Source organism: Cololabis saira, chromosome 3 (assembly GCF_033807715.1).
Source record: "Cololabis saira isolate AMF1-May2022 chromosome 3, fColSai1.1, whole genome shotgun sequence".
NCBI classification, from domain to species: domain Eukaryota; kingdom Metazoa; phylum Chordata; class Actinopteri; order Beloniformes; family Belonidae; genus Cololabis; species Cololabis saira.
The window spans coordinates 12,761,100-12,778,743 of NC_084589.1; the positions used below are offsets into that span (position 1 = coordinate 12,761,100).

The 17,644-nt window shown below is 41.9% G+C and overlaps 1 protein-coding gene across 1 annotated transcript; it reads left to right on the forward strand.

Moving 5' to 3' along the window:
* Positions 1–8,720: 8,720 nt before the first annotated feature.
* On the forward strand, positions 8,721–16,278 carry gdf6a (growth differentiation factor 6a). Its single transcript, XM_061716269.1, has 2 exons — positions 8,721–9,385; positions 13,829–16,278. The coding sequence occupies exons 1-2, from the start codon at positions 9,025–9,027 to the stop codon at positions 14,776–14,778; spliced, it is 1,311 nt and encodes a 436-aa protein (XP_061572253.1). The 5' UTR covers positions 8,721–9,024; the 3' UTR covers positions 14,779–16,278.
* Positions 16,279–17,644: the final 1,366 nt, after the last annotated feature.

A 17,644-nucleotide genomic window follows, 5' to 3' on the forward strand; every position in this document is an offset into this window, starting at 1 on the left:
ATTTATATAATATTTATTATTGGGCTTACGTCTTGCTTGCGCGCATTCTTTTCCTTCAGTGTCCTCGTTGGTCCGTTACCGCCCCCAGCAGGCCACTAGCGGAAATGCAGCATTTATGTTTATATTCTTCCTTTTTGGGAGGATGGTTTTAAAGTATTTCCATTATAGTCAAGTAAAAAAGTAAAAGATAAAACCACTTAATGTATATACAGATATGCCATGTGAACGTTATTCTATCATTTTATCTCATTCATTTATTCATTCATTCATTCATTCATTCATTCATTCATTCATTTATTCATTCATTCATGTGAAAACAGGTTTTTTTTTTTTTAACACTCAAATTTTATTGATTTTTTGCAGACAAGAAAACACACAAAGAACATTGTCAGTGTCAGTGGTATATACATTCACATGATACATCATCCATGCTTTTCCGGTTTCATTCAGACTCTGTATTGGTGTCCCTGTTGCGAGCCTTGTATGATGTCCATTTGTCCCATTTCTTGTTAAATTGACCTTGCTGGAGTCTCAGTATGTGTGTGAGTTTCTCCATATTGTATATCTCCTCTATAATGTCCAACCAGTTCCTCAGTGTGGGAGGTTCCTCTTTGCACCACTTCCTAGTTATTGCTTTTTTTGCTGCAGCTAACACAATTTTCACCAGATATCTGTCTTCAAATAAAACAACTTCACTCGTGAAAGCACACAGATACAGAACCTTACATGATATTGGTAGTTCATACCCCAGCATATTTTTCATTTCCATCCATACGTCATTCCAGTACCTTCTTATTCTCACACATTCCCAGAAAATATGCGTATGCCCTACATTCAGCTCCCCACACCTTCTCCAGCATGTTTGTTGTTCAGCTGTAAATTTGCTTTTTGTCTTAGGTGTAATAAAAAACCTGGTTATATTTTTCCAGCAGAATTCTTTCCACATTCTGGAGCTGGTGGTGGTTCGCTGGTTGTCACAGATTTTAAACCATTCCTCTTCAGTCAGTTCTATTTTACTTTCTTTTATCCATCTGTCTCTAATATACAGCGTAGAGGTTCCCCTGTTCTTTTCAAGTCCCTGGTACAATGTTGAGATCACTCTACCTGTATTGCTCTCATACGCATTACCCAGTGTCACAGTCACTTTATTCAGCTCCTTGGGGAGATCTGGTTTTATTTCCTTCTCAAAGAAGTCCCTGATTTGGAAGTATCTAAATTGATCCCCATCCTCCAAGTCACATTCTCTCTTCAATTTTGTAAAGCTCTTAATTTTGCCCCCATCAATTATTGTACACAATGCTGTAATTCCCTTATTTATCCATTGTTTAAAATTGTTATCTGACACCCCTGGTTTAAATTTAGAGTCATAGGCCACCCAAGTAAACATTTTTATTTCCCTCCCCAAATTATATTTCCTGATCACTGTGAACCAGGTTTCCAATGTGAATCTAGTGATTGGGTCGAGCAGTTCTTCACACTTCTTGAACATGTCCCTATTTGCTATCATGCTTTGTACATGACACCCCTCTGTTTTTAATTCTATACTTTTCCACCCTGAAATATACATAGGGTCACACCAGAGCACCAGGGGACGTATCTGTGCTGCATAATAATATTCTAAAAGATTCGGCAATGCTAATCCACCTTTATTTTTGGGGTTCTGGAGAGTTGTAAACTTTATCCTTGGCCTCTTACCCCCCCAAATGAAGCGAGAGATTTTTTTGTTCCACTCTTTAAATTGGGAGTTTGGAATGTCTACCGGCAATGCCTGAAATAAATACAAGAGTCTTGGTAAAATATTCATCTTAATGATTTCTATTCTGGAGCTGAAGTCCAATGTTAGAACCGACCATCTTTCCATATCTTTCTGAATTTCTCGGTTTATGACCCTGTAGTTAGTTTCATATAATTTTGTTCGATTTTTAACAATGATCACTCCTAAATATTGAATTGTTTTTGCCTTCCATTTAAATTTATATGCTTGTTGGATATGTTGTGATGGGGTATAATTTATGGGTAGAACCTGTGTTTTGGTCACATTTAGTTTATAACCTGACAAGTGATAAAAAGAGTCCAGTCTATTCATAAGGTTAGGAAGGCACACATCTGGTTGTTTTAAACTAATCAAAACGTCATCCGCAAAAAGCCCAATTTTGTGTTCATCGCCATTCACCTCTATTCCTGTTATACCTTCATCCTCACGTATCGCTTGAGCCAAAGGCTCGATGAAAATCGCAAAGAGAGTCGGTGAAAGACAACATCCTTGTCTAGTTGATCTTTCCAGATTGAACCAATTAGTGAGGTTGCCATTTATTTTTATTCTAGCTTTTGGTTCCTGATAGAGTGTTTTTATGACATTAACTGAGTCTGTATTAAAGCCGAATTTTTCCAAACATAAATATAAAAACCTCCAGCTAACGCTATCAAAAGCTTTTTGCGCATCCAAACTGAGTAACAGGACACTTTCTCCCTTCTTCTGAACTTCATCAATTATATGCAGAGTCCTCCTTATGTTGTCTTGTGTTTGGCGTCCTTTGATAAATCCTGATTGGTCCTCGCTAATTAGATCTGGCACGAAGGTCTCAAGTCTCTTGGCCAAGATGGTTGTATATATTTTATAGTCACAGTTTAGTATTGATATTGGCCTATAATTCTCACAAAATCCTTTGTCCTTTCCTTCCTTAGGGAGCACCGTAATTATGGCCTCCTTCCAAGATGAGGGGATCTTTCCTGTTTTCAAGGTTTCATTGAATGCTGCTAACAGTATTGGGTTCAGTTCCTTTTTAAACACTTTGTACCACTCGGCTGGGAAGCCGTCGCTTCCTGGCGATTTGTTTGATTTTAATCTATTGATAGCATCCTCCAGTTCCCTTGATGTAATATATGAATTCATATCTTTATTTTGTTTTTCTCCTATTGTCGGTAAATCTAATGTATTTAGAAAACTTCTTACCATCTCCTCGTCCGCTGAGGCCGGTTGTGAATATAATTTTTTGTAATAATCTTCAAATATTTTATCGATTTTTTCTGGTTCATATTCAAAAGTATTGGTAACAGGATCTCTGATTTTATGAATTGTATTCATGAGTTGTTGTTTCCTTATTCGTCTAGCTAATAATTTTGTTGCTTTAGGGCCTGATTCGTAATATGTCTGTTTGGTGAATCTGATTTTCTTTTCTACTTCATTTCCTAGAATCTCATTTATTTTGGTCCTCACTTCTTTAATTTGTTGAAGTATGTCTGGGTCGTTCAGGTTTTTATGTTGCTGCTCTAGATTTTTAAGCTCTTTAATCTTGGTCTGATACAATTCTTGTCTAGCTTTCTTCAGATATGCTGCTTTGGATATTAGTTTTCCCCTCATTACTGCCTTCAAAGCATCCAAAAGAATCGTAAAATCTACTTCTCCATTATCATTTATTTCCCTATATGAATTTATTTCTGTTTTAATCTCCTCGACAAACCCTGGATCATTTAGTATGCCGACGTTCATTCTCCATACTGTATTCCTTTTTCTACTGTTCAGACTTAGTTTAAGGTGAAGGATAGAATGGTCCGATAAGTCCGCTATTCCAATTTTACATTCCTCTATTCTAAATCTATCAACTGTATTCATAAAGAAATAATCAATCCTTGTGTGTACCAAGTGAGGGGCCGAGTAATGGGTGAAATCCCTCTCGAGAGGGTGTAATTCCCTCCAGACATCCATAATTCCGAGTTCATTCAGAACGGTATTTATATATCTGGTCATATGAATTTTGCTACTATTTTTGGTACTAGTTGTATCCAAATTCTGGTTCAGCGTAATATTAAAATCCCCTCCACATACTAAAATTCCTTCAGTTTCTTGCACCATGGTCTCAAATAGTTTCCTGAAAAAACCCTTATCACTGTTTGGAGGTGCGTAGACATTAATGAGCGTAACCAGTTGGTTTTCAATTTTCCCCTTGACCACAATATACCTCCCCTCTTTATCTTTTATTTCCTTTAAGGTCTCAAATTTTGTTGTGTTCGGAATCAAAATTATAACTCCCCTTTTATTCCCCCCTTTGTATGAGCTATAGAACGCATTTTTGAATCCCATCTTTTTAAACTTTTCATGTTCCTGGTCTGATAAATGTGTTTCTTGTAAGTAACTAATCTGTGACTTTTCCTTCTTCAATTTTACTAAGACCTTCCCTCTTTTCATTGGATTATTTAACCCATTCACATTCAGAGACACCACTTTAAGTTGGTTATGATACATCTTGTCTTTTCTTTATGTTTCGCTCTTCATCTCCACTGACACTGAGAACATTAACAACCTGAACAAAAACAATAATAACAACAACACAGAACTTCCAATAACTATGGGCTTCTATAACTGTGCCCAAGCCCCTGTTGGTAGGGGAGGGGAAGATCCCTCGATGTGGGAGGGGCCCCTCACTAGAGGTAGGGGGAGGTCCCCAAAGGGGTCCCCGTCTCCTTCTAGAATTGTCCAACATTTCCTAATTGTCATACCAGTCTAGACAGATATTTATTAGGAGAAGCCTATATCCAGGGGAAAATTGTGGCTTTAAATCAAGAAATGACTGAATAGGCTAAAAAACATCCCCTGTATGTACAGCCTGGAAAAAAAGAAAAAAAAAACCCAGGATACAGCCGCAGGTATTTCAGTCTTATATTTTCACTATTCCCGTAGGCTATAAGTATATAAAACCTGTTCACATCTATTCCTCCCGTTTCCCTCAAATACCGTCAGTGTCTCCAGATCTCCGAAACTCAGAAACGCAGTTTTCCTCTCACGCGCCCGGTTAATTCTCCCTGCGCTCCCGGATCTCCGACACGTTGCCACCGGGATGCCGCCTGTATGCGCTCCGCCAGCGCCGGCCTTTCTTCAGCCTCCCTCACCTGGACCTCCATCCCCCGTCTCCTCATCTCCTTTGCTGCTTCGTGTGCGCTGTTATAGAGCCGGGGTCCATCCGTCCAGTGGATCTTGATCTTTGTTAAAGGAGTCTGGAACCTGATGCCTCGACCCTTTAAAACCTTTTTTATTTCCGTGTAGGTTTTGCGTTTCTGCACCACCTCCGCAGCATAATCGTGATCAAAATAGAGCGGTGTGTTGTTTAATTTAATCCGCTTCTGCCACGCCTTCTTCAATATCATTTCCTTGATATCAAACTGGAGGAAATTAATGATTATGGCCCGTGGCGTTTCTCCGGAGCCGGGTCTCCGCGCACCCACTCGGTGCGCCCTCTGGATCCGCAGGTTGGTGTCCTCGGGCAGCGTCAGCTCCCTCCGTATTAGATCCTCCACGAAGCGGGGGACCGAGTCCCCTTCTGCCGCCTCAGGTACCCCGAATATCCGCACGTTGTTCCTCCTGGACCTTCCCTCGAGGTCGGTTAACTTTTCCCGCAGCTGGCTCTGCTCGCGGAGCGTTGTCAGCAGCGCCTCTTTCACCTCCATGTTAAATGTTTCGAGTTCATCGATACGTGTTTGGGCTTCGCTGAGACTTTTTTTCTGTTCCTGTAGTTCGACACAGTTCGCCTGAAGTTTGTTGTTTATATCTTCTTTGAATTTTGCGAACTCTTGTGTGAAGCTTGCGTTGAGAGCCTTTATGTCGTTCTTCATTTCTCCTCGGAGCTCACGTATGTCTTTGGTGATGTCCTCCAGATATTTGTGCAGCGACGGGGTTTCTTCGCGGGCCGCGGCCTCACCACCGCTCTCCTCGCCTTCGGTATTCATCACGGTATCTTTCTTTTTTTCCTGGATTTTCTGATTTCTTCGGCTACTCCTTCGAGTTCCCCCTTTCATTCCTCTCTTGGTTTAACTTTGGATCCGCTCTATTGTCATTTGAGGGGTTTTAATTGCCTTCGACTGGTAAGAGTCTCGCTTTACGCCGCCATTCTTCTTCGCCGCTCACCGGAAGTCTCGTGAAAACAGGTTTTGATTGTTGCAGTTGAAAAGGGAGCTCATTTTATGTACAGTGGAATCCACAAAGCTTTGTAAAAAGATTCTTTATCAGATTTAATACTTCTTGGTGGCCTTGCAACCCATAAAATGAAGATGTTTTTGTTGTAGAAATATCATTTGATGAACACAACAGTCTACCTATTCAGGGTTTTAATTTAGGAAAACTAAATGGGAATTCAACATTTAAAATTTTTAAGTGCCTGAATTGTTTGTTTTTTTCCCCCTTTGCTCAGAGCCTATGTCATGCTGAAACCTAAACGTCAGATCTGAATTCTCTGTAAGACTGAAAAGTGTGTCTGTGTTTTTAATAGTTTGTCTGTATTTTACAGAATCTTTTTTCAGTTCTGATATGCACAATTCATATACATAAAAAAAGTTTTCACACCATGATCCTGCAGCCACTCAGCTTCACCACTATAGGGTTTTGGGTTTGTACCTCAGACAGCATCTTTATTATTGGCTTAAAATTCAGGTTTAGCCACATTTTATATGTTTTGTGGCTGTTCCAGATTCTTTCAAATGAACTACAAATATACATATATTTTTCAAAATCTTTAATCATACATTCAAATGTTTGGCTCTATGAAAAACTGCTGAGAAAAACACTGAATAGAGGAAACGTGATCAAACAGACACTTTAGTCTCCCCTGTGGAGTTTTGCTGCTTCTTTTTTTGCCGCTTCTCTTCCCTTTGGCCTTTTCTTCATGTGTTTAATAGCTGGTCTGTATGTTTTAGTGGTGTCACATCCTTTACATTTTATTTATTCCAAAACAATCCTTGTGAATTTTCCAGCGAAAGATGAGGTGCTTACCTATGTGTAATCATTACAAACAATGAGCAAAATAGAATCTTAATAAGCTTTAATCCAATAATAATAGTTTGAAAAGACACATACAAATCTGAATCAATGGATATTGAGGGCCCTTAGATAAGGACATTTCTTGATCACAAAAACAGAGGGCATTTCAGCTCCTGTGGCTGCAGACCTTGACAATAAAATTCTTAAGGTAGTTGATCAATTTATCTATCCCTTAGTTCAGAAAAATAAGACACATTGGGAAGTCTTCATTAGATTACTATGAAAATGGAGATCTTCGTTTTCTCCCCTTTTCATTGCGTAAAAAGATACTTATGGTTAACTGGGTTCAGTAGCTTTACAACTTTCTTACTTCTATTGGAAGATGATATTCTGGTCAATATTCTAACTCGTCCTGGTGGCTTGATTTTTTTTATTTCCGGTCCACAGTTAAAATGTTCTGAACTACTTGTCAAAGTGCTTATGTTTCATTATCTCTAAAGGTTTAGACTGCACTAAAGGTCAAAGGTAAATGCATAGCTGAAATGAGTTTTCTCTGCAGGGTGGCTGGACTCTCCTAAATAAGGTGAGCAGTTCAATCCTCTTGGAGGGACTTGGAGAAGAGACACTACTCCTCCACATCTACACAAGCCAGCTGAGGTGGTTCAGGCATCTGGTGAGCCGGCGTCCTGGTAGCCTTCCTGGGGAGGTGAAGCTAACATGTCCAACTGGGTGAAGGCCTTCAGGCAGACCCAGGCCATGAGATTACACTTCTAGGCTGGCCTGGGAACTGAGTGGTGTTCTCCTGGATGAGCTGGAGGATGAGCGAGAAGTCTGAGCCTCTCTGCTTAAGCTGCTGCCCTCAGAACCCAAACCATGGATGGATGGATTCATACTGTATGGGCAGTTTAATATTTTCCAATAACCCTCTAAAGTTGACTTTTTTTTTTTTTTAATTTCAAGTATTTTATTGACTGCCCTACAAAAGGCTAACATAAACGGTGCTCTGTGTGTCGGTCATTTATTAATCTGGGTGATTGTGGAGGCATCCAGCTCTGCATCTTCTGGAGTTTCTTCCAAAGTGAAAACAGGCGGAATTGTGTAAAATGGACTGAAAAAATCAAAGAACACCCCCCCCCCCCCCACCACCACCACACACACGCACGCACGCACGCACGCACGCACGCACGCACGCACGCACGCACGCACGCACGCACGCACGCACACACACACACACACACACACACACACACACACACACACACACACACACACACACACTTTTATTGACATTTTTATGATGTAATAGATGCCCACGGCCACTAGAGGTCACACAAGCACTTCCATTCGCCACTTGGTGAGTGTGCGCGAGTCCTCGTCCAGTCGTGGGGTGCATGACGTACAGGAGTTGACTATGCACATGTCGAAGTTGCATTTAAATCCAAAAACCTCAATGATCGGTTTTTGTAACTTATTATTTCGTAAATGTGTTTCAAAAGTTCTACACTAGATTCTCACTAAAGTTAGTACATTTTATTTCATTTTCCCTCATTCCAAATCCCCCTGTCTGCAAATAAAGATGATTTTAACTTGGGAAAAAGTGAACAATCCTATTTAAGGATGTCACAACTTTATGAGCACGTCTTTCATCTTCAGTGTATCTGCGCGTAAAATCTAATCTAATCTGAGACCTTGTGACAAGGACAACCGCATATCAGCTTTTTTACGATTTCGTTGTAAACTTTGCTGATATGACATGTGCATTCTATTTAAACCACTAAAAACTAAAATACGTTAAGGTAAATGCAACATTTTGGTTGTAAAACTCTAGTTCTGAACTGAGATTTAGTTTAATCCAGAAGAATAGCCTACATGTGCGGATATCTACGCGGGTTTGGTGCGGAGCAGGAATTGATCCCAAACTTGCCCACGTCTTCTTGTTTCCGTCACTCCTGTTGTCGGGCGGTTGGCTGGAGCGCGCGTCTGTTTGGAGGTCCGTGACATGAAATTGTTTGGGAAGCCCTTCACTGAGCCACCATGTGGGCGTGTTTCTCTCGGCCCAGCAGTCTCCGCTCTTGTGTGGAGTCCAGAGCGAAAAACGCACTTCTTCTGGCGCGACCGGAGAGCGCAAAAGTAAAAAGCAGCAGCTCTCCGATCCTGACCTGACGCGCAACAGCCAATCTCCGGCTCCGGCGGGCCCAACTTCACCAAGCCCGGGGGGGAAAAAAGAAGGAAAAGAAGAAGACATTAAAAGCGCTTTTCCCCATCACCTTCCAGCCATGGACGCATCTCGACTCGTTCTGATATATGCGGGCCTCCTCCTTGTTTTCCTTGGGAATATACCGTGTTTCCAGTCTGCTGCTATCATCTCTCCCTCTGCGCCCAGGAGGAACAGGGACGCCAGGATCTCCCATCAGAACGGACAAAGGTCATCCAAGTTCCTAAAAGACATCTTCACGTCCTCGCAGCCGGTCGCGGGACATCACAAAGCAGACCCAAAGGACGCTATTGTTCCGCATGAATACATGCTGTCTATATACAGGACGTACTCGGCGGCGGAGAAACTCGGACTAAACGCGAGCTTTTTCCGCTCCTCCAAATCCGCCAACACCATAACGAGTTTTGTGGACAGAGGAACAGGTTGGTTTCATTCTGCTGCCAGATCCATTAGCTCAATGTTGCATAATTCAGTGGCACAGTTTTTTCTCCCTAGCTGGCACAGTTTTCTGGTCTGAGATTCTCTTATTCAGAAAAGTTGTTGGGGATGCTTACAACGAGGGTAGAGCCGCATAAATACCAAAACGAGCAGACCCGCTCTGCTTTTACGCGCATGGAGAGAGTGCTTTTACGCGCTAAAATAAATAATGAAATAAACCGGCTCATATCTGACCAAACTGTTAAATGAAGATAAAAGTTAGTTAAAGTTACATGCCTTAAGGGGGAAGTGTTGGGTTTCGGAGATCTGTTTATCTATTAACCCCTCCCTCGAGTATTAACTTATATTACACTTAAATTAACCTCGGGGTAATGCGACAGTAAAACACTAATTGAGGCGCTCTCTAAATCTCTAAATGAACGCTGTAAATCACTGTCAGTACGAGGGAAAACTGTTTTTTTTTCAAGCTAAAACTCTCTGTTTATTCCATGTCCATTTTGCTCCAAAAAATACAAATATACAATACAAAAATACAAATACAAAAATCCTCCCAACTAATACTTTTAAATGGGGGGAAAGGGGTCTATTCCCTCAAATCCATCACTCGTTAGGGCCATCAGATCTGTTGCCATTATGGTGCCCGGCTTTTTGCTGACAAAGAAGAGCCTGAGGAGGGTTTGGGAGGGTTTGGAGGGCTGATGAGGGTTTAGGGGGGGGCGAGTCGGTGTGAGAAGCAGGTGTTTGGGTCAGTTAACATGTGTAACCGAGTGATTCGAGCGGCCCGCGAGAACAAACACAATCTGATAAACACAAACACGTCCGGCACACACACACGCACACACTCACAAGGTGGGGGGAGCATAGGCCGAGTTAATCTTTGAGGGAGAAATAAAAGCAATCTTTGTTTGCGTTGCCTAATGTCCGAAACACTCCGAGCTTTTCGGCTCACGGACGCAGAGCGCGCGCTGCAAGAAATATCCCTTCACGTCTTATCATCATTTGCGCAAATCTATGAGGCGCACAAGTGGAAAACGAACTTCGCTCCCCCCCTCTCCAGATTTATTTATAAAAACCATTCGACCGATATCTTTAGATGTGATTTATTTTTCTTTTTTGGGGGGAAAAAAATGAAACGGGGCCACAATTACACCTTGCTTTGTTTTCGTTCTCACATAACTGGTCATTTTAAGGAAAAAAAAACCAAAACAGAACAAGAAGTCGCTTAGAAAAGTGGCCACAGCGCTCCGTGTTGCCATTTCTTGCAGTGTGAGCTGATTTGATTGGAAAAACGCCTGAGTCTCCCCTGTGATTTTGATGTGATGTGTCACTGGCTCTGACCCCGAGCTGGACCCTTCTGAGAGCTGCCTGGCATCGAACGGCTGACTGGAGGATTTCAGCTCCGTGATCTAATTGAGTGTTCATGTCATAACATATCAAACACTGTCTATTCTCCCATAATGACCCAGCTCGGCCACCACGGGCACATCACCAAAAAAGAAAGAAAAAAAAAAAGACGAGGGAGGGGGGGAATGAAAGCGCACTTCCTCCTCTGTGAAGTGGTTTGTATTTTTTTTTTTTTTAACGGAACCTCCCTTTGCGAGCGCGACTTTAATCATGGAAAATTATTTTTCGAGCGCCTTTGGTTACCTCTGGGATTCCTACCAGCATCCCCAAAGTGTTGCATTTCATTACAACCTGCAGAATTAACCTCCACTTGATTTAGAATCACCACAATCTGACAAGGGAGACTTTTTTTTTTTTTACCCTTTTGACGCCCTTAGTAACAACTTTTCCCTCTTTTACGCATTAGTCACGCACGCAGATGCAGATTTTAGCAGTGCACCCTGACGTGCTGTTGTTTTCACACATTTCTAGGTAAATTAAATCTGCTTTTAAAACCAGGCTGGAGTGTCTCCTTAAAGTCGGGAAAAGATAAATCAGAAAGGAATAATCTGAAAAATATCTTTGGCAGTCTTTATCGCGCAACATCTAAATCTGGATAAACAGATGCATTAATGACAAGAAACATGTTTCCAAACAACTTGGAGACGAAAAGATTATTTTTTTTAACGTAAAAACTAAATCAAGAAAACTTTACCCTTAAAAAAAGTCTGTCAACACAAATACTAAGTCAGTCAGTCATTCCGTGCAGGCGCGTTCGTTTAAAGAGGGAATGTTGTCGTTGGCAGGACGAGATGAAATCTAAGAGGGGAAGTGCTTTAATGAGAAGGATGGGAGTTGGGAACTGTTAATTATTTGGTGAACTTGTATTCGATTTGTTTGAGGGCTTATAAAAGAAAAAGTAATGCGAACCAGACGTGCGAAGTCACTGAAAGGAGCAGGAGGTTTCAATCTGCTTTTTACGGTTCCACTCGGCGGGGTTCACACGGGGAATCTGACAGCCACATTCCCAAATTTCTCTTTGGAGCAACTTTTACAAATTATGTCACAGGGGTGTTTCCGTGTGGAGCCGTGACACTTTAATTAAAACATACAGAAGTGAAGTCGTTCGACATGGAAAAAATGTCACAAATAATGAGGCAACATCAGTTTATCTTACTGAGTGGGATTTAAAAAAAAAAGAAAAAAAAATATTCGGAATGAGACATCCCAGACGCAAATTGACTTAACGATTTTTTCTCCAATTTGCAGTCATTTACAATTTTATTTATGAATTATGCCCAACATTTTTAACTCTGCAGATATTCGTTTTGATAGAGATGGCAAGACCCACAACCGCTGCAAAGATAGAATTATTTCACTCCTATTGGTATTTTTTTCCGTCTTTTTTTCCATTGATAAAAAAATAAATAAAAATCAGATATAAAATGGGGATAACATAGGGAAATAATTATGCATTCTGTATTGTGAAATGCATATTTCTGCCTCCCTGAGGTGCAGCAGGGTTTCCAGTGAACGGGTGAAGGTGAAGGCAAACCACCGGCCCAAACCACGTTAAAGCTTTAGTGACGGAGTTTGGTTCCAGAAACCAACCCTTCAACTTCCAGCCCCAGTCACAGTCGCCCCTTAAACATGAAAACACATCAGCTAACGTTATTACATCGTAACATCAACTTTTTCTCGTTATAAACTATTCCTAAGACGTTTTAAATGACCTTTGAATTCGCCTGAGTCAGTTTCCCATATGAACCTGATCTGACTCCACTTCGGCAACATATACAGGTTCATTGCACGCCTTTAATTAAATTCATTTACTAACTGAAAACTGACGATTGCATGCACTGCTCACATAACAGTTGACCATTAATCCCTTAAATAATTGTTAGAAATGCAATTTTGACCAACTGTGCATGCACTTGGACTCATAGAGCAAAACAACCTTCTCTGGTGGTACCAACAGAAAAAAAGTATTTGTGTGAGTATAACATCACCAACAGGAATAATTATCTTAATTATTCTGTCATGCTGAGAAGGGTGCACAAAACATACATACAACGTATACACATTTATCCTTGTTTACGGCTCCTATTTAGTCTATTTATTGCTATGTAGCTCCCTTTTGGGGGATTTTACCACTGCAGACTCATTTGTTTGGCTTGATGGAACATTTGTAGGTCTCCTGTGTCTCCGGCAGCAGGGAATAATGCATTAATTGTGTATTGTTCACTGTACAGTACGTCGCCTCTGGTCCGTTGTGTCTGGCAGCTTTCACCCGCCCCCAACCCGTCGTTGTTTCTGCCGTTGTTTTCTGTGCATGCCTACAACTTTGCAGGAGTTCTAAAAAAAGACTAAAAAGAAAGAAGAACAAGAAGTAAACCAATCACATTTTGATGCTCAGATTTCCAAGTTTCTGGAGCTGCGTGGAATGTGAAAGTTTATTTAAATTCTGCCAGAGAAGTTGGATGCAATAATTAGTCTGTCAGCGCTTCAAATGACAGCTCTGTTCAGTCAAACGCGCTGGGTTTCAATCCAGGAGGTATGGAAATCATAATATTATCTGATTGTATTGGAATGGCGCTTTTTTTAGAAACAAGACACTTAAAATAGTTTGAAAAGCATCAGCGAAAGCGGTTGAACATTGAAGATAATAAGCAGAATCCATGCGTAATAACAAAAAAGCGAGGAGTTTTGCAGGAAATCCAATTAATGGACTCATATCACCTTAAACATAAGAAATCTTGTGAGAACATGCTATTTTACAATGTGGTCAACTGTGATGTTTTTTTCTTTTTTTCCGCAAATGCAGCACTTGTCAGCTGTAGTTTGTTTCAGGCAGGTTCAGGGTGGACATTTGAAAAACAAGAAAGAGAGAGAGAGAGAGAGAAGGCCTCAGTGGGAGAATGTGACTCCCCCCTTCTCCCCCTCTCCCCCCATGCCTCCCCCAACCCTCCCCCTCCTCCTCTCTCTGAACACTGTACGGCCTAAGTGAATCTGACTGCAATTATTTTCTTCTTTTATCCTTGCAGACAATCTTTTGCACTCTCCTCTGCGAAGACAAAAGTATCTGTTTGATGTCTCAACCCTTTCAGAGAAAGAGGAGCTGGTCGGGGCGGAATTGCGGATCTTTAGGAGAGCGCCGGGGGATGTGCAGACTTCCCTGCGCACGACGGGCCTGTACGACATCCAGCTGCAGCCCTGCCGCTCCGACAGGCTGCTGGACCGCAGGTCCCTGGACCCGCTGGACTCCACCAAGCCCGGCTGGGAGGTTCTGGACGTGTGGGAGATGTTTAAAGGTCAGCATCAGCATCACCACCAGCAGCAGCAGCAGCAGCTCTGCTTCCAGCTCAGGGTCACTCTCAGCCAGTCGGACACCGAGGTGGACCTGAGGCAGCTGGGGCTGGACAGGACAGGCAGGGGCCAGCAGGAAAAGGCCATCCTGGTGGTCTACAGCCGCTCCGTCAAGAAGGAGAACCTCTTCAATGAAATGAAGGAGAAGATCAAGTCGCGGAGGTCGGTGCATGAGGGGAAGGAGAAGGAGAAGGAGGAAGAGGAGCCCCAACTTTCACCATCGACCATCCGGGTGAGAGGAGAGGGGCCCCGGCGGCGGCGCAGGACCGCCATCACCAGCCGCCACGGGAAGAGGCACGGCAAGAAATCCAAGTCCAGGTGCAGCAAGAAGGCGCTGCATGTGAACTTCAAGCAGCTGGGCTGGGACGACTGGATCATCGCGCCCCTGGACTACGAGGCCTACCACTGCGAGGGGGTGTGCGACTTCCCCCTCAGGTCGCACCTGGAGCCGACCAACCACGCCATCATCCAGACCCTCATGAACTCCATGGACCCCAACAGCACCCCGCCAAGCTGCTGCGTCCCCACCAAGCTCAGCCCCATCAGCATCCTCTACATAGACTCCGGGAACAACGTGGTGTACAAGCAGTACGAGGAGATGGTGGTGGAGCAGTGTGGCTGCAGGTAGCGGCCAAAAAAACTAATCAACAACAAAAAAAAAACACAACTTCGAAAAAGACACACCGTTTTTTAAAAAGATGCGTCCTGGACTGGTCCCATGATGGCTGAAGATGGACAATCCTCACGGGTCTGAAATGCTTTTACGCATGACGCGCCGCCTTGTGCTTTTTTTTAATTTTCCAAAAGGGATGCGCACACACACGAGGCTCCATCTCCTATTTATCCAGACTCAGCAAGCACAGACACATTCATTCACACTCTCTGCCTTAAAGTGCTCAGTGCAGCAGCTCTCCTCCATAAGTCATGCGGGCCACATGGGAGCCTGTGCAGGACTGCGGACTGCGCGCTTTGCGCGGCCCTTTCCGTGTGATCCTGCCCGCCGACCCCGAACTCTTCTGGCTCTCCGAGTCCAGGCCGCAGTGGCCGCCGTCCAGCTGGAGCCATCGCAGGCCCGAGCAAGTGCCTGCTTTCCAAAAATAAATAAATAAAATAAGAAACAAAAGGGGGTGAATGCCTAATCTGCCAAGCACAAACACGGAGCGGCCTGGAGAGAAGAGAGGAGAGGAGAGGAGATAGTGGTGGCAATGCCTTTAAGAGATTTTAGCCTCGTTGGAGACCAGTATAAGGGCTCTACTAGGAGAGGCCAAATCAGACTTTTCGCCCAGCTGGGGCGCCCACCCTTTTGTTTAAAAAAAAGAAGAAAGAGAGAAAGCACACATAACTGAAGCAAACTTTTTGCTCAAAAGTCTGCATCTTTACGAAATGCACTTCCACAACTGACTGCGCCACAGACACGTGGACAGTGAGAGTTTGTCTTCTCTGATGACTAAAATATTAAAAAAGACAATATTTAAATGCACATTAGCTTCGAATGCACTGCTGTTCATTTTTGTTTGAGCTGTAAATATTTGTACAGTCGAAAAACGTTACAAAGTGCAACGAATGAAGAAATGAGAGAACAGCATTTCTTTGTAAATATACAAAAATGCACTCAAATCGGTATAATTTCTATTTCTATAATTATTTTATTATTTGTGATGTACAGAGTTCCATGATAATCATATATTTCTTACATTGATAAGAGTAATTTAAGGTGTCTTCAATATTTTGCAGAGGGTGGAAAATACCATTAATAATGTCTACCTCATAAGTGCTTCTAGGATCTGAGTTTGAGGTGCATTCAGTCAGAGTGTAAAGGACTTTTACATTGATATATAAGATCATTTATATACATATATTACTGGATAATATTCCACACCATTACTGTACAAATAAAATTCCAAACAAAATCTAGCAAGGACTTCTTGATTAATGCTGCACATTTGCTTCAGTTTCTTTATGTTTATGTGTTTATAAGAAGGTTTGACAGCCTTTTAAAACACATGCAATCCACAAAAATTACACTTGTTTTTTGGGAAAAGAAAAGGCAGAGTTTTTCTTTTATTATAAAAGGTAAAATAGGGGTCTGGTGATTAAAAAAGCAGTGATTCTTACATTTACCTGTGTTTCTTTAGTCGTACCCATTATATTTCAAGACTCTTCAGCTTCATTACAACAAATGCAAGGTGTGAAAGTAACTTTTATCACTTTGTAAATTTGTCATTCTTTCTCACAGTGCTTAGAAGGTGTTCAGGCATTTCAGCTGTAATTTTGTGTTACTTCTCCTGCAAACATGTCTTAAATGGGGTTGTCATTAATTCAGAATATTCCACACCATGTGCCCTCTTCCCCCTCAGCCAAAGCTTTGCTTTTTATCGCCTTCTGTGAAAAATACATGCACGTCCCCAGATAAGATGTGGTCTTGAATGCAACATATGTTCCTCCAAAATCTCAGTGTACTTTGCTGAGAGTGGGAATTGACCTTTGCCACTGATACAACCTCATACCAGCACAGGGCCTGGCTTCTGGACTTGTTCCCGATAACAGTCAGATGGCTCTGCTCAGCTTTGGTTCAGAGCACACAGCACCCACTGCAGATCTGAACACTGATGTGTGACCAGATTACACTGTGTGATGGTCCAGGTGCCTTCGAGCCTAGAGACGTAGACAAGGTTATATCTGCTATATAAGGTTATATATTATATCTGCTATTGTTGAGTGGCGGTTTTTGATTTAAAGCCATCTGAGGGATAAGAGCCCACAAGACTCCAGTCTGGGTTTACACCTTTGCCTTTTATGCACCGACTTTCCTCCAGGCGGCCTGTCATTTTTGATAATATTATGCATTGTAGATAAAAAAAACCCTCCGAATCTTCCTGTCAGCAACGTTGTTTTTAAACATGTCAATACTGCTCTTCCCCGTTCATCTTTTGCTCCTTAAATACTCATTTTCAAAATGACATGCTGTGTATAATAGTGTTTTTTGGTTTTGAGGTCGGCTGGTCTGTCGAACACTGGGAATTTTCCTGGAAGTGGCGCATACAGCATGTGTAATTGCTTGCATCCTGCGACATTTTGCGAAAGAAATCATTACACACTAGTGTGTAGTCTGCAATTTCGAAGACAGTACGAATCTTTAGATAATTACTTTAGTACCAGATTGTCAATTATATAAGATGTTGACAATACATGTTATTGAATAATAAGTATTTTTTACCCTATCACCTCTTCACAATCATTAAATCCCCCAAAGACCAACTTTTTTGGGGACGTGTCATTTTATATTATCAGATATTAGTGTCATTAAATGAAGCTGACATAAATAATTGAAATATCTTGGGTTGATAATGGCAGGTAAGAAATGAAATTCAAAGTAACATAAGAATCACTGCATTTTTCTACTATGACTTCTCCAAATCGCCTCAACATTTTCTGATTTGGGTTTCCAGACCGATCCAAGCCCTCAGAAATCCATATGCTTAGAAAAGCCATCT